Source organism: Dromiciops gliroides, chromosome 6 (genome assembly GCF_019393635.1).
Source record: "Dromiciops gliroides isolate mDroGli1 chromosome 6, mDroGli1.pri, whole genome shotgun sequence".
In the NCBI taxonomy this organism is placed as follows: domain Eukaryota; kingdom Metazoa; phylum Chordata; class Mammalia; order Microbiotheria; family Microbiotheriidae; genus Dromiciops; species Dromiciops gliroides.
The window spans coordinates 249,468,997-249,493,891 of record NC_057866.1 but is presented as its reverse complement, the minus strand read 5'-3'; the positions used below and the strand labels follow the sequence as shown (position 1 = coordinate 249,493,891).

General features: G+C 37.0%; 1 protein-coding gene across 2 annotated transcripts in view; it reads left to right on the top strand.

Annotated features, from left to right (window-relative positions):
* The window catches only part of AFF1 (AF4/FMR2 family member 1), a 146,991-nt gene that overhangs the window by 96,127 nt on the left and 25,969 nt on the right, over window positions 1-24,895 (top strand). For both annotated transcript variants that reach the window (XM_043971591.1, XM_043971590.1), the window contains 6 exons: window positions 3,824-3,878; window positions 4,033-4,070; window positions 6,625-6,781; window positions 13,657-14,589; window positions 20,400-20,500; window positions 23,747-23,978. In XM_043971591.1, the coding sequence (XP_043827526.1) occupies window positions 3,824-3,878; window positions 4,033-4,070; window positions 6,625-6,781; window positions 13,657-14,589; window positions 20,400-20,500; window positions 23,747-23,978 (1,516 nt within the window). The remainder of the gene's footprint in view (window positions 1-3,823; window positions 3,879-4,032; window positions 4,071-6,624; window positions 6,782-13,656; window positions 14,590-20,399; window positions 20,501-23,746; window positions 23,979-24,895) is intronic.

Below are 24,895 nucleotides of genomic sequence, written 5' to 3'. Positions count from 1 at the left end.
TAATATCAATTAGGTGGTCCTTTAAAAGGAAATACTTTTAAGAAAATTTGTTAAGTAAATTTTCATACTTTTAATATACATTTGTGATTAACTCTTTGTAATTTGATACCATTTTATATTGCTATATATTGCTATATGCAACATAAAAACATAGTAAATACATAAACTTTTTATTAACTTCCAGTGGATTTAGTAGTGTCGACCCTAGCTTCTTAAAATGTGGGTTGCAATCCCATATGGATTTACATAACTGCTTGTGAGGGTCATGAAAAATTTGACAATAGTAAAAGATTATGTATACTTATTTTATATAGCCAGGGTCACATAAAATTTTCTTGAACAAATGTGGTCATGAATGGAAAAAGTTTATGAAGTCCTGGTTTAGACTGTAATTCTATTGATTGGTCAATATTGGTACACCCACCAAGCCAGAAGTGACCTAACTCTACATGGGTAGGAGATCAGAAAGTCACATAATATATTCACAGGCCATTAGGAAGCTGGGAGAACATTAGCTTGCTGGACTGTCAGTTTTTGAGGAAAATTTCTTTGACTTTGAGAAAGAGAGAGATCCAACCTAACCAATGGGGCCAGGTAGGAATAAGAGCTGTAGCACACAGTAATCCTATTAGTCTGAGGAAAAGTCCCATATGGTTGAACCACACCATGAAATACATGCTGGTATGTACTGTCTGCAAAGAGTAGAAAAATAGGAAAGGGCTATTGTGTGGAGAGCTTTAAATGCCAGAGGAAGACATGTTGAATTCTTGATGTAATAGAGCACCACTGGCAGGGTTATTAAGTAAGTGGGGAGTAGAGATGACATGGTTAAACCTCTTCTTTAGGAAAATCACTTTGGCCACTCTATGGAGGACATATTGAAATAGGGAAGGATTTGAGTCAAGAAAACCAATTGGGAGGATGCTATAATAGTACAGGTAAGAGATGATGAGGGCCTAAACTAGGGTGGTAGCTGTGAGAGTACTGAGAAGGAGGCATGTTAGAATGATGTTGTGAAGGTAGAAATGAAGAGATTTGACAACTGATTTAGATGTGTGTCCTTGAATGAGACTAAGGAGTTGAATAACATTGAGGTTGTGAACTTGAGTGACTTGAAAGATGGCATTGATCTTAGTTACTAATAGTGAAGTTTGGAGGAAGGAGGGTAGATTTGGGGAATAGATGATTTTTGTTTTGAACATGTTGGGTTTGATATACCTAGGGAACATGAGTTCAAAATGCCCCGTGGCTTTATTGGAAAGACTGGATTGGAGCTCAAAATCGGTTGTAAAGCTGGATATTTAGATCTGAGAATCATTTGCCTAAAGGTGATACTTGAAGCCATATTAATGAAATTCTTATGGGAATTGCTAAAAAAAAATACCCACAAAACTCTAAAATACTAAATTCTAAAAGAGGGGTGGAACCTTGGAGAATACATTTAGTGAGAGTGGTATGGATGAAGATCTAGCAAAGCAGACTGAGGAATAGTGGTTAGTAAGGTAGTAAAAACAAAGACGATGTCATGAAACCTCAGAGGAAATATTGTATGAAGGGGGAAAAAGTAGTCATCTGTGTTCTATGCTTTAGACAGATCTGGAATAATGAGGTTTCAGAAAAAGTGATCAGATTTGGTAACGAAGGGAGTATGATTCACTTTGGAGAAAGCAGTTCAGTGATGCCGCTGAACATCAGACTGCAAAGATTTTGGAAGAGAGTGAGAAAGGTGAACCAGTAAAGGAATAAGGATGGGCCAGAGATGCAGTGTTGTCTCAGAGATCCATAAGATGGAATGACTAAGAGAAAAAGAGGTCTAACGAAAGCAAGGTAAAGGTCCTAAATAGCATGGTGGGGAAATCTGTAGTGTTTTTCAGTGGGGTAGGTTTGAAGTTGATGGGAATGAATTTGAATAGTTGGGATTTGAGAAGTAGGGTTTCCTTCTTCAGCTGTCAATATTAGGATAGGTAAAGTAAGAGGGAATGGTAGTCTATTAACTATTAGAAGGGTTTCAATCAATGGTGGACAATGGTAGATTTGCTGATAGAAGGCAAGTGATTTTAAAGGTTCTTGTCTCCCCGGAGCCTTGTTTCTGAGACCTAGAGGTCTAAAGGGGGCCCCCTAAATAACCAATGGAGGCCTAGCTGTGTTATGTTCCAGGGACTTCTGGGGACCTGGCCTGAAGCAGAAAGAACATGTGTTTTTTTTTTTTTTTTGCTTTTGCAGGACAATGGGGGTTAAGTGACTTTCCCAGGGTCACACAGCTAGTAAGTGTTAAGTGTCTGAGGTCGGATTTGAACTCAGGTACTCCTGAATCCAGGGCCGGTGCTTTATCCACTGCGCCACCTAGCTGCCCCAAGAACATGTATTTTTTAAGAAGAAATAATTTGTTTATTGTCCTATATAATTCTATCTTTTTACATCCTAACAATTTGTCTATAACTTATTGTCTTAGAGGGTTGCCTGGGGCACTGAGAGATTGTTAACTAGCAGCTATTCTCTTTCTACAGCAAGATTTATATCTGGGTCTTCTTGATTTTCAAACTGGGCTTCTGTCCAGTAGGCCACACTTATACTGCCTGTTGATCATAATTTTATACCAACAAAACTTAGCAGTGGCATGGAAATAAGAACAACAAATAAAAATCTGAATTTCGTCCATATGTATATTTTCATGGGAAGCTCTGTTGTGGGGAGGGAGAAAAGGTTATAGAAGAAACACGCAAGGGAGAATTTAAAAAAATTATTACCCAATTTAAGCCTGAAATTCCTCAGATTCCCTCTGAATTGTTTTGAAAGAAGTTAAAAATCTTTTCATCTGCTTTCTCATAAAGATAACAGTGATGGGAAATGAACCTTCCAAACTGAGAATCTGTTTACGTCCCTTTTGCTGTTAATTTGCCTTCTCTTTAATTAGTGGACTTAGCAAAACTAGAGCGTATCTTTTTTTGTTTTTTTAATGCGGAGCAGTCTGCCTGCCCCTTTGGTAAGTTACTGTTTACTTAAGTGTTAGGTTACCCTAGAAAACTTTAATCTTACCGTAATATATTTTTCTCACTTCTTTTCTTACCTTAATCCCTATATAACATGGCAATACCCTGTCAAATAGGCACTAGATGGAACTATTTGCCTGTCTTTATATAAGGAAAGTGAAAATTTGAAATAGCAATCTGGTTAATTCAAACTTTTTGGGAGGGGGGGGAGGGTTAAGTGACTTGCCCAGGGTCACATAGCTAGTAAGTGTTAAGTGTGTGAGGTCGGATTTGAACTCAGGTCCTCCTGACTCCAGGGCCAGTGCTCTACATATTGTGCCACCTAGCTGCCCCTATTTATCATAGTTCTTGAAATTCATGTAGTTCAAGAATGAATTCCATTTAAATGTCTTACCAGGGCTCTTACTAGTTTTTCTATGTCTTACCTGCTGTCCTGTTGCTTAAATTTCACAGTTGCACATGGCAAAATAAAATACTGTTATTGAATGGCTTATTAGGAAGCATTCAGTAGTATATAGTGTGTCCCAAAAGTTTCAGTGCAATTTAGAGCTTGCTTAAATTAGGCCTGAGAATGCAAGAAAAAAAAAATTGACGACAATTGTGCTCAGAATATAAAGAGGCACCTTCTCTATTTATAATGACAAAGAAATAAGGGACCTTGAGGTTTCCAGCTTTTATTATTATCATTATTATTATCATTATCATTATTTCTGAAATGAAGTTCTGTCCTTGATTTTTATTTTTATTATGGAAACACCACAAAAGTTTTCATAAATTCAAAAACTAGAGTAGAGTTTGTTTGTAAAACTAAAATTTCTCTTTTTGTTTTCTAGGATGTTAGAAGATGACCTTCAGATCAGTGACAGCGAAGACAGTGGTGATGAGCAAGTCAGTTTTACCTTTAAAACTGATATTTTTTACCTTAAAACAGAAATTCCTTCTATGTCTATGTGACTTGCCATATTCCAAGTTACTTTAACTTTACCTGTTCTCTGTATCTCTCCTCAACTTCCTCTCTCCCTGTCTCTTTGTTAATACTTAGGTCTCTGAGAAGCCCCCTTCTTCATCTGCTCCTGCAAGGTAAGGCATTTCCCTTCATATGTGTAGCAATCCTGATATTCTACAGAAGATGGAGAACATTTTAAAAATACTTTTTGAGAGATTCAGCTATTTCAGACATTCAGCACTTGAGTGTCTGTTCTTAGAGTGGATTTAGATGGACTGAATAATGACCGACTAGTTAAGTTTAAATTGATTCTCTTCTGTATTTGACTGGTTAGGCTTAGGTTGGCAGTTCATTCATGGGGATACTTATTCATTTAAGTCCTGCCGCAAGCAGTAGAAGATATTAAAAAAAAAAACCCAGAAATTTACTTTAAGTATCTTTTTTTTTAAGTGAGGCAATTGGGGTTAAGTGACTTGCCCAGGGTCACACAGCTAGTAAGTGTTAAGTGTCTGAGGCCAGATTTGAATTCAGGTCCTCCTGACTCCACTGCGCCACCTAGCCGCCCCCTTTAAGCATCTTTTAATTTAGGAATTAGATAAACTAAATGGGTTTAGTGCTCTTAATTATTTTATGGTGGCATACATGTTTGACAGTCTCTAAGAAAGGCAAATAAAGATGATTTGTTGGCCAATTTTTTCAAACTTAAAAGTTGTGCACTTGTCCTTTAAGAACCAATTGGGGGTGCAGCTAGGTGGCGCAGTGGATAGAGCACCGGCCCTGGAGTCAGGAGGACCTGAGTTCAAAACCTCAGAGCCACGTGCTTTGTTCCATACCTATCTCCCCAAGGATTTCCTTCATGGTTTCCCTTCCCTGCCCCTCCCCTTCCCTTGCCCCTAAATAAACTACCATCTTATTCTTTAAAAAAAAGAGCCAATTGGTTGGGGGCAGCTAGGTAGCACAGTGGATAGAGCACCAGCCCTGAATTCAGGAGTACCTGAGTTCAAATCTGGCCTCAGACACTTGACACTTACTAGCTGTATGACCCTGGGGAAGTCACTTAACCCCAATTGCCTCACTAAGAAAAAAAAAAAAGAACCAATTGGTCAGGTAGCTAGGTGGCACAGTAGATAAATTACCAGCCCTGGATTCAAAAGGACATGAGTTTAAATCGGGCCTAAGACACTTGACACTTACTAACTGTGTCACGCTGGGCAAGTTACTTAACCCTCATTGCCCCCACAAAACACACACACACACACACACACACACACACGAACCCATTGGTCATAAATAAGTTTGGATTAGCGATGTAACACCTTGGAAATGAAAATTCAGATATTGAAATGAAGTTCGTTGATATCCTTGAAATAAAAGTCATGACTTAATGTACCAGGTTTGATTAGCATAGGCACACAGCTAACATGCCAATAATTTTAGTTATTAATTATAATAATTGCCCTCTAGAAGGCCTCTTGATTTTACATTAAAATTCTATAACATGTTCAAATAACAACATCATTCATTAGCTTAACAGTGTATTGTTGGCAATGGAGAAATCATTATCCTTTCTTTTAATTTAATTGACTTCTAAAAGCAAATTATTTTTTAAAGTCTGTTTGAAAAATGATGATGCAACTTCTTTCTTTTGAAATTCCTTTAAGAATATTTGGAAACTTTCAAGGTACTAGTTAGTCATACATTCCCTTGGGTGAGAGCACTTTTTTTCTATTTTCTTTGTAATACTCTGCTGGTGTCATGCACAATGAGTAATAATAAAATGATTGCTGAATCACCCACTACAGTTGTACTCGAATAACTTCAAGAAGTAAATGTGTGTGTCTGAACATACATTGTGCATTGGACACAGTCTTTATTTTTTTCATTGTGTAGGAATTGGCCAATGTATGTCTCAAGAGACTTACTGACTGGTTTTTCAACTCATCTTCTAGAGTCATCATATTTACATATAGTTCTTGATATCATACAATAGTTCTTAGAGAAAAAAAATCAAACGTTAGCACTTTTCCCTTTTTTCAGTTGCCTGGAAAAAGATACATTTTTAGTGTGGGTTCATTTTTAGGCATTCTTTAAGAATAAACTCTATTACTTACTGTCATTCAAATTCACAGGTTAAAGATCCCAGAGGACGTAGGTTCATAACCTACCCATGACATATTTTTTTTCTTTTTTCTTTTCTCTTTTTGTTTTCCTCTTTTTGGACAGAGTTTTTACAGCAAGAACTAATATTTATTTCTCATATTTATCAATACTGTGATGGGGGCCCATCCACAGCCTCCATTTCCTTATAGTAAAGTGAGGAATTTGTATGGGGTGACCTTACAGGTGCCTTCAATCTTTAGAGCTGTGATTTTTTGGGGGGGGAGGGGGGAGGGCAGGGCAATGAGGGTTAAATGACTTGCCCAGGGTCACATAGCTAGTCAGTGTTGTGTCTGGGGTTGAATTTGAACTCAGGTCCCGAATCCAGGGCTGGTGCTTTATCCACTGTGCCAACTAGCTGCCCCCTAGAGCTATGATTTTGATGCCTTTTCATAAGAAAGGGCCCAAGTATATTTGAAGGGGATATTCATTACTTCAGGGGGGAAAAAAAGAGAAGTGGGTACAAGATGGGAGAAGAAAGGGAGGTACCGTATGTACTGCTGTCTCACTTTTCTCTCTGTCACTTCACAGTGTTCCACAGTCCCTTCCAGACAGTGTGGTTTCAGCACATTCCAGCAATACAGAATCAGAGAGCACCAGTGATTCTGACACCTCTTCAGACTCTGAGAGTGAGAGCACTTCAAGTGACAGTGAAGAGAATGAGCCTCCAGAGCCTCTGGCGCCTGAGGTACAATTTCCCTATGGTACAGGAAGCCCAGAGTCCCAGGTTGAACCTTATGTGGAAGGTTTAATGGTTGTACTTGCTCATCTGCCTTAACCCAGGGGAGAAACGTTTCTTTTTCCTACCCAACCCAGGCTTGTCAGCTCTCTGCAGTATAGGAATGGGTTTAATTATTCATCCTAGATTCTGTCTTCCTTTTGTGGGAATAGAGTGAACCCTACAGATTCTTCAATGTTATCGATAGCGTAATTTAAAAAATTAATATTGATAAAACTTTAATCCTTTTTAGGAGAAACAAAACCTTCCTTTTTTCAATTGTCTTTGTTTAAATACCCCTGAAATTTCTTTTAAATTTCAGAAATACATGAGTTAAGGGGGAGAACATGTACCCTGTCTATGAGTTACTATAAGAAAGACAGTTGCTCAGATTGGGGGTTAAGTGTTAGCTTCCTTGGCAATCAAATCTTCAGATAGAAATTTGGGTCAAGAATGAGGTCATGCATTAAAATCTTGAGTAGAAGATTTTATACATGCAGGCTAATACCTTTAAAAACAGGTGGGTTTTTTTTTGTTGTTTGTTTTTTGTTTTTTTTTGCAGGGCAATGAGGGTTAAGTGACTTGTCTAGGGTCACACAGCTAGTAAGTGTCAAGTGTCTCTGGCCGGATTTGAACTCAGGTCCTCCTGAATCTAGGGCTGGTGCTCTATGCACTGTGCCACCTAGCTGCTCCCTAAAAACAGGTTCTTAAGCCAATATAGTTTTATTTTGGTTTTGAGGCAATATCGAGAAAACTTTCCTTAGGCAGCAATGTGATATAGTGTCAAGAATGTCCCCCAGAAAAACCTAAGTTCATATCCTGCCTCAGACATTTACAAGCTGAATGACCTTGGGCAAATCACTCTCAACCTTAGGTTCCTCATTTGTAAAACGGAGATAACAGCACTTAAAGCACAATGTTGTTGTAAAGATCAGCTGAGGTAACCTAAGTAAAGTACTTTGCAAACCTTAAAACTGTTTCTCCTCAACATCATTATTGTCCCCTATGTCTGAATGAAATTAGGAACTAAGATAGTAATATGGTTTTTGTTGTTTTGAAGAGGAAAGGGTAAAAACTTATGATTTCATTGGTGTAGGTAACTCCTCAGTAGAATCTTCCTCTAAATCAGTAAACAGCCTTTAATATCATATCTCAAAGAGTTACCTGGGAATACTGAAAGGTTAAGGAACTTGCCCATGGTCACATATCTAATGGCAGGCCTTGAACCCAGATCTTCCTGACTAGAAGATCTGTCCTCTATTCACTCTGTTAAATTTATTTTATTCAATTACATTTATTCACAAGTTAAATTTATAATTTGGAATGAATAGCATCTCTGTAGAACAACTGAATAGCACATAATATTATGACTATTTTATAAGGGGTCAGTACATATTAGGTTTTTTTTTTTTTTTTGCTGTTTGTTTGGGGGTTTTTTTTGTTGTTTTTTTTTTGTTTTTTTTTGCAGGGAAATGGGGGTTAAGTGACTTGTCCAGGGTCACACAGCTAGTGAGTGTCAAGTGTCTGAAGCCGGATTTGAACTCAGGTCCTCCTGAATCCAGGGCCGGCGCTTTAACCACTGCGCCATCTAGCTGCCCCCAGTACATATTGTTTTAATGATTCATGCTTTGAGGTTTGATACTGCTATGTAGAGGGCAGCTAGGTGGCACGGTGGATAGAGCACTGGGCTTAGAGTCAGAAAGACTCAACTTTCTGAGTTCAAATTTCTCTCAGACACCTGATAGCTGTGTGGCCCTGGACATGTCACATAACCCTGTTTGCCTCAGTTTCCTCATTTGTAAAATGAACTGGAAAAGGAAAGGGCAGTCTATTATCTTTGCCAAGAAAGACCCAAAAAGGTCATGAAGAATTGGACATGACTGAAAATTACTAAACAACAGCTGCTTTGTAGAAGAAGAGATTGTCTCTCTTTCTTTCCCCCCACTCCCATTTCTTTTTCTCTTTCTTCCTGATTACCCTTGAGATTCTTGACTGTTTCTTCTCTCCATATGAATTTTGTTGTTATTTTATCTAGGTCTCTCTAAAATACTCTTTCAGGAGTTGAATTGGTATATAGCACTGTACAAGTAAAAGTAATTTAAGTTAATATTTTAATTTTTATTCTATTAGCTGAACCTTACTCCATGAGAAAATGTTTCTCCAATTATTTAGGTCTGTCTTTATTTCTATAAAGAGTATTTTTTAGTTAGATTCAATTAGGACCTGTGCGAATCTTGCTCAGTTAACTTCCATTTTCATAGTTTTTGTAATTATTGTGAATTAAATTTCTCTTTTTGCTTCTTCTTGTTGGGTTTTCTAATTTGTTTTAGTTGATTCTCTATATTTTTTAAGTTTGCTGTCTCATCATGGGCCAAAAGCAATAATTTTGTTTGTTTGTTTGTTTTTAACATGTTTCTTCCTTCAGTTTTGTTTCTTATATGGCTAATATTTCTAAGATTCTGTTAAATAGTAGTGGTGATAATGGAAATCTTTGTTTTACTCCTGATCTTATTGGAAAAGTTTCTAATTTTTCTCCATTATATGGATTTGCTTTTAGCTTTAGTTTATATTCAACTATATTAATAAATGGTCCATTTATTCCTGTGTTTTCTAGGGGTTTAGAACTCTAGAAACTTCTGCAGTTTTTTGAGAAATTAGTGTTGCGTTTTGTCAGATGCTTGTTTAGCATTTATTGATATAATCATATAGTTTTTATTTTATTGTTAAAGTGGTTTATTATAGTAATGGTCTTCTTTGGAATAAACCAGCCCTGAATTCCTGGTATAAACCCAATGTTGTCATGGGATATAATGTTTCCAATGCACTGTTGTAGCTTACCTCTAATATTTAATTTAGGATTTTTGCATCAGTATTCCTTATTGTTCTTCTTGAATTTTTAATACTTTCTAGCTTTTTATTTAGTTGGGGATTTTTGAGTTGTTCTTCAGGTGTTTGGTTTTTTTTTTAATTGCATGCTCAATTTGTGACTTGGTCTTTCGTTGTTGATGAGCACCATTAGAGAAATAAATTTTCACTCCAGAATTACATTCCATAAATTTTGGTATGTTGACTCATAATTGTCATTTTCTTTGAAATTTTATGTTGTTTTATGGTTTCTTCTTTGAACTGTCATACCAGTTTGTTAGTACTAATTACATAACTTCTAAGTACTTTAAAAATTGTCCTTAAGTCTCTTATCAAATATAATTTTTATTGTATTATGATCTGCAAATAATGCTTGTTATCGCTTCTTTTCTGTATTCTTTAGCGAGGTTTTTATGATCTAGTACCTGGTCAGGTTTCTTAAAGGAGCCATGTATAGCTGAGAGATATTTTAATTCCTTTTTAAACCAATTTCTCATCTTTCATATTTAATGTAACATCAACACTTTACATAAGGAGTATCTTAAAGCAACCTCACGAATCCCTTCCCAGGATTAGTAGCAATTTTAAACAAACTATATTGGTCGGTTTTTTCATTTTGTTTTTTATAAAAATAGATGGAAGATTTAAAAAAGTGCTGACCTCTCCCCATATCTTAAATGTCATCATTGATTATAGAGGTAGTTAAACAAGTTATAGATGGCCTGGTAGTTGTTGTGGTCTGTTTTCATGATCTTAAGAGAGGAAAGAAGGGGGGAGGAGGCAAAAAAGGTAGGAAAAAGAGGTAGGAGTTTGAATTAAGTATTTTGTCTAATAGCTGTGTACAAGAAGATTATATAAATAGGAATAAAGTGCTTGGAGAAGTAAGGGTCTCTGTTTTTTCAGTGAAAGACAAAGGAAGGTAAAACACACACACACACACACACACACACACACACACACACACACACACACACACCACCAGTAAGCATTTATTAAGTAATTACTCTGAGGGTTTGTAATGAGCTGTGAAGATTCAAAACAAGACAAAGCCAACCACATACATCGACAAAGTTTGTTGTAGAAATATGTTCAACTCAGCTGGGAAACAGAGAAATAGAAGAGGAGAGTTGAATATGAACAAGGGTAGATTATAGAACAATTAGTTCATAAGGAAAACAAATTTCCACTTCAGAAGGTAGAGTTTTTATTTTGGGGTTTTTTCGGTGAGGCAATTGGGGTTAAGTGACCTGCCCCGGGCCACACAGCTAGTAAGTATCTGAGGGCAGATTTGAACTCAGAAGATGAGTCTTCCTGACTCCAGGCCCAACATTGTATCCACTATGTCACCTAGTTGAGTAGGATAGATTACCAATAAGTAATCAGTACAGCTTTGAAAATGCCTTATTGAGTGCGTACTTCAAAAGAAAAAACAGTTGGGTGCAGTCCAGATGACCAAGGATCGGGAACTGGGTCAGGCGGCATTTGTAAGCCAGGCATTTTGCTAAGTGCTAGAGATCCCAAAAAAGGCAAGCAAGTCCTCTGGAGATGAATCAGCAGCTCAGCCTTAAGGGGAACAAAGACAACTTTGGCTCAAGTCTCTTCTTCAAATTGAAGGTTTGGGAGGAACCAGACAGGCAAACAGTGAGCCCTCGGGAGAGGAGAGTACTTCTAGTCTGAGAAGTAGTCCAGGCATGGAGTAAGCTTCTAAGGTGAAGAGATTTCTATGTGATAGTAGAGAAAGTTTTGCAAAGATGAATCAGCAATGAAGCCTGCAGAGGTATCAGGAGTGAGAATCTAAATGAAGTGGATTCATATTAACAAAATATAAAATGCCCAGATTAACTGAACAGGGAACTAGAGCATTTACTAATGGGAAATGGAATACTTACCATTGGTTCAAAAAAGAAATTGAACCTCTAAAGAAAAGAAATGCAAAATTATATTAAATATCCAGATATAAAGCTTTATATTTGACCTTTTTTCATTTCATTTTTATATACAAAAATGCTTGTCTTATTTTTTTTTTCAGTTCTGAATTTTAAAAATTCTCAAAATTTAATTGCTGCGATGAATATTTCACTATTTATGGAAAGTTTCTATCTTCAATGTTCTTGGAGTGTATACCTTGTAGTGGAATTCTGGTTGAAAAAGTATAAACGGCTTAGTTATTTTTGTCTCATAATTCCAGAATACAGTGACTGCAGCACTGCACTGATCCATCAACAGCCTTTCCCCACAGCCTTTCCACTTTTAAGTATTTTCATTTTATTTGTCTATTAGAATATGTCCGAAGTGAAACTTCAGAATTAGTTGTGTTTGCATTTCCCTCAAATAGTATTTTTGAGCATTTTTCACATGATGATGTTTAGTTCACATTTCTTCTTTGAAAGTTGCTTCTTCCTTTGTTTATCTATTGCAGAATGACTCTTGATTTCATTTCCCTTTTTTATGTTCATTATAAGGGCTTATTTATTTGTTTGTTTATTCATTTACCCATTTATTCACTCATTTATTTACTCATTTACTTGTCTGTTTATTTATTTACTTACTCATTTGTTTATTTATTTGTTTGCTGGGGGTGTTTTTCCCTGTCCAAATTTTCTTATTGTTACCACACTGATTTTCTTCATGCAATTTTTAAAAGTTTATGTATTGGTAGCAGCTAGATGGCGCAGTGGTTAAAGCACCGGCCCTGGATTCAGGAGTACTTGAGTTCAAATCCAGCCTCAGACACTTGGCACTTACTAGCTGTGTGACCCTGGGCAAGTCACTTAACCCCCATTGCCTGCAAAAAAAAAAGTTTATGTATTTTAAATGTTCTATTTAGAATGCATCTCTTTCTTATTTGATTAAGAATTCTCAGCATCTAAATTTTAGGTGACCTTCTACATTTAGATTTCTCTTGTCTTCTCTTGTCTTCTCTTGTCTTCTCTGAGCTTCTCTGAGCTTCTCTGAGCTTCTCTTCTCTGAGCTTCTCTGAGCTTCTCTGAGCTTATTGTGCCACGTAGGTGCCAGATAGCTTTTCAGTTTTCCAAGTAGTCTTTATTGAATAGGTGGTCTTTGCCGCCCTACTAACTTATGGTCGTATGTTGAGTTTTTTGTTTGTTTGTTTTGTTTTATTTTTTTGTGGGGCAATGTGGATTAAGTGACTTGCCCAAGGTCACACAGCTAGTAAATGTCAAGTGTCTGAGGCCGAATTTGAACTCAGGTCCTCCTGAATCCAGGGCCAGTGCTTTATCCACTGTACCACCTAGCTGCCCTCGGTCTTATGTTTTTTAAACACTATGCTAATGTGTTTGGTTGCTTCTGTATCTTATTTACCAATCAGCTTATGTTCTCATGGGCCACTTTTGTTTCTTAATCAGGATAAGTGGTATCTGATAATTTTCTCCCTGTAACAGTTACAGAGAGTCAGTTTGGTATAGTTGCTAGAGAAGCCCTGAGTTAAAGTCTTGATTCTTAGACAAACTGGCTGTGTTGCCCTATGGAAAGTTATTTAACTTCTGAGAGTTGTAGGCAACTCTAAGACTTAATTTCAAAGGTGCTGAGTTGGTTTCATAGAATGAGCTTCCTTACCCAGAATTCCTTATACTAACGGCATCACAGATGCACACCGTAGCCCCTTATGTAACTTGAGGTCTGGTCATGTGATATCTCCTGCATTTTTCTTACTTAATTCCTACTTTTCATGAATTCCCTTGGAATTCTGTCATTATTTCTTTTAGTTCTGTTAACTACATTACAATTGTTTCCACATAATATGTGAAATTACTCTTTATTACATTTAGTATTTTATATAATAAAAGAATTTGTAGATATCTTAGGTGGATAAAAAGGGACATACAGGAAGAGGAAATAAAAGGGACTTCCATGGTCCAAACATAGAAGAATAAACTCAGGGAATCCTAAAAGTTTGGCTCTTTTCATGGAAATTATTGCCTACAGTGATGACTTGATACTTTTTTCCTTTTTCCCTTTAGCCTGACCCACCCACAGCTAACAAATGGCAACTGGACAACTGGCTCACCAAAGTCACCCAGCCACCTGTTTCCACAGAGAACTTCAGTGACACAGGACCCCAGCACCATCCCCAGGAAGTCAAGGGTCAAGGCAGCAGTAGCACCAGTGGTCATGAGCATTCTATCTCTAATGAGCCCCTCCCCACTAATTCCAGCAAAGCCCCCAGGACTACTTCTGAAGCTCCTCATCCTGGCAGGAGAAACTACCCAAAGTCTGTTGTACAACCGGACATTGGGAGACCCGCACACTGGCAGACAGTTGGTTCAAAACAACCCAAAAAGCCTGTAAAAACTTCAACCCAGGAAGATTTTCAGGATAACTTGAGGGTTGAAAATGAGCCAGTTCCTCCACATGGGTCCAAAGACCAATCTTCCAAAGATAAGCCCAAAGTCAAAACGAAAGGGAGGCCTCCTCGATCTTCTGGAGAAAGACAAGAAAAGTTAAAGTCTACGTCAGTCCCCTGTGAGAAGAAGAAGCACAAAAATTCTCACCCAGTGCCTGTGAAAACACCCATGGACCCTGAACCCACAAAGAACAGTATGGATGATCAGAGACTGGAACATTTCCCTGTCAGTCCCCTGATTCAGAACCCCAGCACAACACAGGGCAGTAGCAGCAGGAGTAGTGCTTGTAAAACATCTTTGGTGGTTCAGGAGGAACTTGTTGGGAATAAGGTCCTATTGCCTTTCAGAGACACAAAGTCACTCAGGGATACCCCCCTCCTCCAAAGCCTAGTAGTGAAGATAGACCTAGCCTTCCTTTCTCAAGTCCCCAAGGCATCTGGGAGGGGGTACCAGCCAAAGAAAATCGATCACAAGCAACTCCCAACTGGGATTAAGCAGGAGTCGGAGAATAGAAACGAGAAAACAAACAAATTAATCACAAAGAGAAAGGTAAGGAAAACATTTACTGAAACATAATTTGTCTGGGTAATTTTTGTTTTCCCTTTGATTGTTTACTCTCGGCCTTATTCTTACTTTTGTCTTTTCACATCCAGAAAACCTGAGAATTTCCCTTTGTCTATAATGAGCCACTGCACATTATGCCAATTGTTCTAGCTTCTAGTGGCTTACCATGGTTATAGAGACATGTATTGTCTGACTAGGGATCCTGTGTTCTCCTATTGAGCCTTCTGTTATTCTTGTTTGGTTGAAAAGGGTGAGATAATCATTCCTTAACCAATGAGAGGACACCAACCTAGGCAGTCACATTAGATAGAAAGACATAAACAGTTTCTCAGATTATGGAGCTATTCTTAGAAATGTAGGTCTAGAGATGCAAGGGTATTTAGAGGCCAATCTAGTTGAAGCTGTCAGTGAAATGAGTTTTCTCAGGGACAGTAAAGTTCAAGTTAAGAAATTAAGTCCACATAAACTATGGTGGTAGGGTTTGGGAATATCGCATATATACAAACAAATCCCACCTGAGTTCTGTGGAGAATATAATATGAGATTCAGATACTGGGCTTTAGGAAGGAAAAATCCATTTCTTTAACATGCATTAATTAAAATTTTATGACTTGCTAGGCACTCAGCTAAGTAATAGAGATACACATATAGAAACAAGCAGTCTTTGTCTTCGAGAAGCTTACAGAGAGGAGCCAGCTAGGTGGCACAGTGGATAAAGCACTTGCCTTGGATTCAGGAGGACCTGAGTTCAAATCCAGCCTCAGTCACTTAACCTTCATTGCCCCACCCAAAAAAAAATTGTTTGACACCAAAGAGCTTTTTGCTTATGTAGGTTATATCTATCGATATTTAGCGTATTATAAATTAAAGGTGGAATTTATATGACAAATAACTCTTTTCCCAAAACAAAAAAAAATTAGTGAGCAATGCCAGTGTTTTACATTTTCACAGATCCCTTTAGTGTTTGGCTCAATAGAATATGGCTGGATTCTCATATCTGCTTCTCCACTCAATCTGTTGATTTTTATTGTTTTGGTTGACGTTTATGGAGAAAACTCACCTCATATTGATACGTAATTGGAAAAGAGAGAAGAATTTTGGTGATGCAGTTGGGGTTAAGTGACTTGCTTAGGGTCACACAGCTAGTAAGTGTCAAGTGTCTGAGGCCGATTTGAACTTGGATCCTCCTGACTCTAGGGTCAGTGCTCTGTCCACTGTGCCACCTAGCTGCCCCAAGAGAGGAGAATTTTAAAACCTTTTCTGGTAACTGGCTAGTCCTCTCTGACATGAGCCTGAAACATGATGTATGGTATTTTCTTTGAGATTAGTGACACTGTGAAATCTGAAACCATATTAATGAAGCTTCCATAATCTATTACATTACAATCCGTTGGCTTATTTTGCACTTTGTGAATAGTTCCTTTACCCATGCATAATTTTGTAACATTATGCATTAGTCATTTGGAAATGCATTTGTTTGCAGACTTAGCCAGATCTTTCAAATATTGACACATTTCATCATTTCATATAAAAAACATCAAATCCCTCTATAGCACCACTTGATCTCATTAGAAAAGTCTTTAAGCCTTGGGAAGCTGTCAAGCTCACCATGGTGGGGATACAAGTTTACCAGGATTTGCATTTTCACTTGAAAACTCTAATCTTTTCACTGGCAGTAAGTAAATAACCATTGATACATTTTCTTAATTTTTGAGAAAACATCTGCCATATACACACATCTAAATACCCATAGTTTTTCATTCTTTGTGGTAAAAGTGGTGCCCAGTAAAAAAGCCCCTCCCCGTTCAGCTCACAGCTCAGCCTTGTGGGTGCTTTGCCTGGGGGTGGGGAGGTGGGGAAGGAAGAAAACACAAATATGTTTGGGACAGGGCAGGGTTCAGAGCAGGGGGATGGGCAGAACTAGGCCACACTTGCTTGGAAGCACAGGCTCCTTAGACTGCCAACACAGCCTGGAGGCATCACCAGGCTTATGACTCTGTTTACAGAGGTATCAATAGCACTGGATGTTGGACCACGTAACTTACTTTCACAGGATTGGTTTTTTCACTCTTGCTGCGGCAGCTCTTGTGCCTGGCCTTTCTGAGAATATGCTGGAAATTTTCCTGTTGATGATATTCTTCTCCTGGTAGTAGGGCTTGGTGACCAGCTTCACCTCCTCTACTGCTCCCTTCTGTATATGTAGCTTTTTCAAGTAGTTGTCCATGTCGATATGCCCATGTGAGTTAACGCTCTACCTTCTTTGTGCCTAGGGCCACTTGCTAGGCCCCATGATGAAAGGGGAGCTCCATTAATGTCAAGGTCAGGTAAGACCAGGGAAGCCATTCACTTTTCACGTTGATTTGTTTCTTTTTTTTTTTTTGCTGGGCAATCAGGGTTAAGTGACTTGCCCAGGGTCACACAGCTAGTAAGTGTTAAGTGTCTGAGGCCGGATTTGAACTCAGATACTCCTGACTCCAGGGCTGGTGCTTTATCCACTGTGCCACCTAGCTGCCCCTCTGATTCTTTTTAATAGCATTCCTTTCTGGTTCTTTTCTGATGTCCTTTGCATATATGTTGAATTTTTTTTTTCAAATTAAGACCAGAAATGCAGAACTTTTTGTTTTATTTTGAATTGTAGTTACATTAGTGTTCCCACCATCACTCCTCTCCTTTTTCTACTTTTAAATATTTATTTATTTATTTTTGGGGGTGAGGCAATTAGGGTTAAGTGACTTGCCCAGGGTCACACAGCTAGTAAGTGTCAAGTGTCTTGAGGCCGGATTTGAACTCAGATATGCCTGACTCCAGGGCTGGTGCTTTATCCACTGTGCCACCTAGCTGCCCCTCTGCTACTTCTTAATAGCATTCCTTTCTGGTTCTTTTCTGATGTCCTTTGCATATATGTTGAATTTTTTTTTCAAATTAAGACCAGAAATGCAGAACTTTTTGTTGTATTTTGAATTGTAGTTACATTAGTGTTCCCACCATCACTCCTCTCTTTTTTCTACTTTTAAATATTTATTTATTTATTTTTGGGGGTGAGGCAATTGGGGTTAAGTGACTTGCCCAGGGTCACACAGCTAGGAAGTGTCAAGTGTCTGAGGCTAGATTTGAACCCAGGTCCTCCTGACTCCAGGGCTGGTGCTCTATCCACTGCACCACCCAGCTGCTCCCCTTTTCTACTTTTAAATAGGCAATATGCTTTTTAAAAACAAGTCTTTTCACTGTTAACTTGGCTCAGCAGCCCCAGTGGGAACCAAGCCCTCTGAAGGGGCATTCAGTTATCACATCTTACCATCTTTACCTCTACAAATCTTTAGTATCTTAACACCTTTGTAGTCACACAGCTACAACATTAGTTCAGGTTTTCATTATCTCTCTCCTAGATTATTATAGTGGGCTACTAATTGGTTTCTTTGCATGAAGTCTTTCCCCATTTAAGTCCATCCTCTACTATGATGCCTAAGTGATTTTTCTTAAGCACTGATCTATCCATATCACTCCCTTACTCAAAGACGGGCTCCCTTTTCTTTCTTTTTTGCCCTTACAAATGAGCTGATATCGTTTTTTGTTTTTTTTACATAGAGGTCTTTTTTCTGTTAGGAATAGTCTTCGTAGTGGTATTGCTATATCAGGGAGTATACACAGTTTAGTAACTTTTTCTGTATAGTTCCATCTTACTTTCTGTAATGATTTTACCGTTTCAGAACACCACCAGCAGGGCATTACTGTGTCTGTTTAATAGTAGCCCACCTAACACGTGTCATTTACCAGTTTTGTCATATTTGTAATCTGATGTTGACATAAAACTCCAGGCAATTTTATTTGTATTTTTCTAATTATTGGTGATTTGGAATATTTTTAATATAGCTGCTGATAGCTTGGATTTCTTTGGGAACTCTTTGTTCTTACCCTTTTCATATTCTTTATATAATGCAGAAATAAGACCTTTACCACAGAAAGTTGCTTTAAAAATTTTTCCCATTTCACACTTTCCTTTTTAATTTTAGCTGCATTATTTTATGTAAAAAAACCTTATGTAATCAAAATTGTCCATGTTACCTTCTGTGATCTTCTCTCTCTCATTTGATCACAAACTCTTATCTATGTCATCTATAGATAGGACAGGTAATTTCCTCTTTGATTGTGGTGACATTTTATATCTAAGTTGTGTATCTTTTGGGGGTTAATCTTGTGATATGGTGTGAAATATTGGCTTAAACCTAATTTCTGCCCTTCTGTTTTCTAGTTTTCCCAGCAGTTTTTGTCAAATAATGAGTTCTTACTTCAGTAGATGGAGTCTTTGAATTTATTAACAGGCTTCTATGTTTTTTGTTTTTTATTTCTATATTTTGTGTACCATATCTGTTCCACTGATTGTCTCTTTTTTTTAACCAGTATTAAATCATCTTTGATGATCATTTCCCTTTTGTTTCAGGTCAATTTTATTATTTTTTTTTTAGTTATATAAATTAACCCTTTGCTAGCTTATGTGATTTAATAAAGATTTTAATTAGTATTGTTGGTTTTATTAGCTTGACCTACCAAGAACATTTGATATGTCTCTTTATTTTGATGGTTTTTATTTCTAGAATGTGTTGTAGTTATATTTACTTGGCCTCTATATATGTCTTAGTAGATAGACTCCTAACTCCATTTTGCACCTAGCTGCCCCCAGATCATGAACTTTTAAAATTTCCTATGTAGGGTTCTCTAAGAAGAGACTCAAAGCTCCTATAAAAAAATGATAGTTTCAGGGGCAGCTAGGTGGCGCAGCTTATAGTCTCAGTTCTAATGAGGCAGCATGTTACCTTTTTTTATTATTGACCTTTGTTTGGCAGCCTGAAGTCTATGGATTGCTTTTCAAAAATACTATTTTTTAAATTTCTAAAACATCTGATTACAAAAAGAAACCAATTATATGAAATGCAAAAATTTTTTTAAGTCCACAAACTCCACATTAAAACCCTCTGCTCTTGGGGGGCAGCTAGGTGGCACAGTGGAAAAAGCACCAGCACTGGATTCAGGAGGACTTGAGTTCAAATCCAACCTCAGACACTTAAACTTACTAGCTGTGTGACCCTGGGCAAGTCACTTAACCCTCATTGCTCTGCTCAAAAACAAAACAAAACAAAACAAAAAACCCTCTGCTCTTGAGAAAACTGATCATTGGAAGAGCCAGGCTTGTGCTATGGATTCCACTACTCAGTCTTGTAAAGAATTTTCCCCTTAGAGTTTCAGAGCTGGTTATGAGGGAATGGGCAGGGACCACACATGGGAATGGGGAACATTATCTTTGCATAGAATTAGCAAGCATCAGTAACTCAGTTCAAGAAAGGGAAAGAGAATCTGAATTTGTAAAGTTTTAGAATCTTTTTCAAATTTAATATTATTATTTGAAATACTAAAGAGGTAACAAAGAAGGGTAAATAAATGTTTTGATGGGATCTTTGGCAAAATGATCCACTTGAATAAATAGACCAAAATAATTTGTAAGGAGCACCATGATTATTCATATAATTACTTAATAATTTTTCCCCTCAAACTAGTTAAATAATCATAGTCGCCTTAACTCCCTTATTTGAAAACCTGAAGAAGAAATCCTATTTTGGGGATATTGAGAGGTTTGATTTTTTTTTTTGCTATTTATGTACTGATACTTTAAAAAAGAAAAGCAAAATCTGAATTGTCAGGCCCAAGGTTCTCATATTTTGCCTATACTGGGCTTTTTTCTTATTTTTTTTTTTTTTACATATAAGTCTGTGATGTGAAAGTTTCCCTTAATTTACTTACAGGGAGAAGCAGAAAGAGACCTTGATAGCAAGAAAATCAAACTGGAGAAAGATACCAAATTGTGCTCATCCTCTTCTGCTCACAAAGACTCTAGTAAAACAAGGTGAGTATAAAGATGTGCACACTGGGGAGTCAGTCATCACATTGTCTGAAATGACTTCCATGTTTTCAATTTTATGAAGCCTAAAATTGGTCATTGTAGTCCCTTCCTATTATAGAGCTTACCTCTTAAATCTCTAAATGCTCCCCCAAAACCACCTTATCAAACTTATAAAATATATCCCCTGAAAAGATTAGTTGTTTTTGGAGGTCTCAGTTTTGATGAGACTAAATCTAAAACAATATGAGGCAATGCATTTGTTTGAAATTGTGCAATAACACCTATTAAATACACAGAATGTGACTATATCTACACACACACACACACACACACACACACACACACACACACACACACACACACACCCCTTTTGCTTTATATTATTTTCTTCCTGAGTATATTTCTGTGAGAATTACCAGTTCATAAGGTGCTATAATGTTGGGAATATCAGAACCAAATTAAATATCTTTTTAAAGAAATGAAAATTTTTACATATCTTCGGTTTATCCTTTTTTCAGTCCTGTGAAATCTAGGTGTTATTGATATTTTTCTTTTTTCAAGTACTTACATATTTTTAAAAAATATTGACTGCATGCTCTGTCCTTTCTCTGTATTCTTGTTGCCATTATTCAGGCCTCATTACCTTTCATCTGCACTGTTATAAGGGGTTAAGAAGTCTCCCTTCCAATCTATTCTGTACAACTATTAATACAATTCTGTACAATAATCTTCCTAAAATACAATACTAATTGTAATACTCTTCTTTAAGAACCCTGAAAGGCTCCCTATTGTGTAAGCAAATCTAAAACACTTTAGCTATCTATTCAAGTTTTCCCTCTCCTGGCCGCACTGCACTTCCCAGCCTTAGTGCATCAGGGAACCACTCCACACAGTGCTATAACTAGTCAAGTTGGACAGCTCCCCTAAATGTACCTGAAACTTTCCTTGTTATTTTGGTTTATGCTTTCCCCTCTTTTCTTGAATGACCGTCCTCTGATTTTTATCTGTCCAAATTCTTAGAGCCTCAGTTCTAATGAGGCAGCATGATATATTTTTGTATTATTGACCTTTCTTTGGTAGTCTGGTGAAGTCTCTGGATTGATTTTTCAAAAATATTATTTTTTAAATGTATTAAATGTATAAAACATATGATTCCAAAAGTAAACCAATTATATGAAATGCAGTTATTTCCACAGACCCCATGTTAAAACCCTCTGTGCTCTGGAGTCAAAGGCTCTAATCTCATCTCTGATGTTTATTACTATAGAGAAGAAACAGAATGATAGGTAAAGGAGGAAGAAATTACTTGCAAATTGGGGGAGATGGGGCAGAATCAGGGACAGATTCATTGAGGAAGCATTTGATTTAGACCTTGAAAGATTTTGAAAGGCAGATATTTTGGGGCTCTTTATGAGCAACACAAATAAAAGGTAAGTGTGAAGAGTAGTCCTTGACTTCTAGAGAAGAGAGTTTGTAAAAGTACTTTTAGTAAGATGTAGACTGGGCCTTCCAGACTACAGAGAATCTTCAGTGACTTCCAAAGGAGCTGGGGCTTTATTTGAAGGGTTTTGAACAAAGGAGTAACATGCTTAGAGCTGTGATTTAGGAAAGTACAGCAGTGCTTAAGATGTTTTTGATGGAGAGCAGATTATAGGCCTAGAGATTAGTTGAGAAGATATTGCAGTAGTTAAGACAGAAAGTAACACAAGCCCAAGTTAGTGCACTTACATTGGAATGAGGAGAGAGATTAGGGAGACTAGGAAGAGGGATTTGTTAGGTCTTGGTAACTGAGTAAATATGTAAAGTTAGGGAATAGCCAGTGGTGACACCAAGGTTTCTAGCTTAGGTTACTAGAAAGTTTTGGGTGCCAATATTGATAAATACAGAAATTAGGAGGAGGAGACAATTCAGTAGAAATTTGTTTGGGAGCTTGTTGCTTTTGAGGTACAGGTTTAAAGATATCCAGGTAGAAATGTCCAAAACACTTAAATCTAAGATTGGCTTTTTTTATATGTGGTTAGAAATGTAATTATGAAAGCATGGTAACCATTCTCCCATTTTATTTAAAACATCCCTATTAGGTAATGACAGGAAATAGTGGTATTCTTTCATTTTATCGGTGTAAAAGTTAAAAGAAAATGTTGTTTTAAATTAACAGATAATAACTTCTGTGATTATCACCCATATATTTCACCTCCACAGTGACAATTTTCTATTAATTATCAGAAACTCCCAAAGTGATAATTTTCCTCATAAACGAAAGTACTGTGCCTTTGAATCACATTTCAGACTTTCTGAGTTGTTTTAAGGGTCATACAGGAAGAATTTGGGAATAGAGGAAATGAAATCTGTGACCGTGCTCACTGTATAACAGACTCTGTGCCTTCTCTGTAAGCTGTTGTTGCCAAATGGAAACCTAGTATTTTCTAATAATGAAATGATATTTTAACTTATTTATTTGCTTTGGTTAGGTAATATCTCTCTCTCTCTCTCTCTCTCTCTCTCTCTCTCTCTCTCTTTCTCTCCCCCCCCCTCTACCTCCTTCCCTCCTTCCTGTTCTCTTATTCTCTCTCCTCTCCTCCTTTTCATCCCATTTGGTTATTTTGATTTCAGTGTTGCTATTGTTGTTCTTTCCATTTCTGTTGTGTTATAGCAACTGTGTATATTGTTGCCTCAGCTGTGCTTCACTCTGCTTAAGTCGACATGTCTTTTCATACTTTTCTGTATTCTTTATATTTGTCATTTCATGTAGTATAGTAATATGCCATTATATTCTTTTACTATGTTTTCTTTATCTCTTTCCCACTCATCAGCTACCTCCTTGGTTCCAAACTCTTTGCCATGACAAAAAGTCATGCTATGAATATTTTGGTGTCCATAATAATAATAATCTGTCTTTGACCTCCTTGAGGTATATACCCAGTTTGGGGATCTCTGACATAAGGGTCATTTTTTTTTAAAAAAAGCATAATTCTAAATTGTTTTAGGATTAGGTTTTCAAGGGCATCATAAGTTCCTTGAGATTTCCTTTCACTCCTAGTAGATTCCTATTTGTCTTTATTTGCATATTTAAAGCATGATAAAGATAAGACTTCTTACTGGGTTTTTTCCTCATTCTTTTCCACCCACGTTTGACTGAAGAAAAAAATTACTCCAACACTGGTAACTTTTTCTGAATTTAAGTATAAATAGCTGGTTGTGTAATTCATGTTATAGTCAGATTTAGTTTAGTGTGGTATTCTTCTCCAGATTGTTGAAGCCCTCCTCAGACTTCCTGAAGAAGGAGCTACCGCCACCATCTGGGTCTCCTTCCCACAAACCAGCCAAGAGTGTACATAAAAGACCAAGGGATGAAAGCCACCCATGTGTTCAGGGACACTCCAAAAGTACTAGCACCACTAAAGATAGCCATAAAGATTCTTCTTCTTCTAAGCAGAAGAAAGTGGAAGGAAAGCCTTCTGGAAATTCTACAAGTAATAAAGTGAGTATAGATGATAATGAATTACTGAAATCCAAATAATACTAGATTTTTTTTGAAAAGTATATTTGGTTTAAAAAAAAAACCCTGTATGTGATTGTATGTTGTTTCATATAATTTTACATACATATGACATATTACATACATAGGTTGTTATATACATATCTATTTTAATTTCCCTAATAAGAGAATGTAGCTCGTAGATTTCTCAAATTTAAGCGTAACAGCCTATTTGACACTGTTTATTCAGGTTATCTGTCACATTTCCACATTAACCATCTAGTGGTATGTTTTTTTGTTTGGTTTTGGTGGTGGTTTTTTTTTTTTAATTTTGTTTTGGTTTTTGGTTTGGTTTTGTTTGTTTATTTTGAGTTTTTTAGTTGAAGACTGCAGGTTTATATTCCAGTATGGAATATTAAGGCTCACCTCTTTAAAAATTGATGCCATTTTGTTTTAATATCACCCATTGTATCCTACTTTCCTCTCTTTCCTAGAAAGTTATCTCTTACAATAATTAAATTTTAAGTTCTGCCAAACTAACCAGCATATGAAAAAAGTCTACATCCAGTGTCTTTCACTTTTGCAAACTATTGTGAGAAGATATTTTCTTATCTTTTCTTTGGTACTAAGCTGGTTCAGTATACTTTTTTTTTGGTGGGGCAATGAGGGTTAAGTGACTTGCATTAGGGTCACACAGCTAGTAAGTGTCAAGTGTCTGAGGTCAAATTTGAACTCAGGTCCTCCTGAATCCAAGGCCAGTGCTTTATCCACTATGCCACCTAGCTGCCCCCTGGTTCAATATGATTTTGAAACATTTAGTTTCAACTGTTTTGTTACTGTTTTACCCATTTTGTAGTCATTATTTTGTTTTCCTAATTCAGCTTATTTCCCTTTGTATCAGTATCATTACTTATGTTACA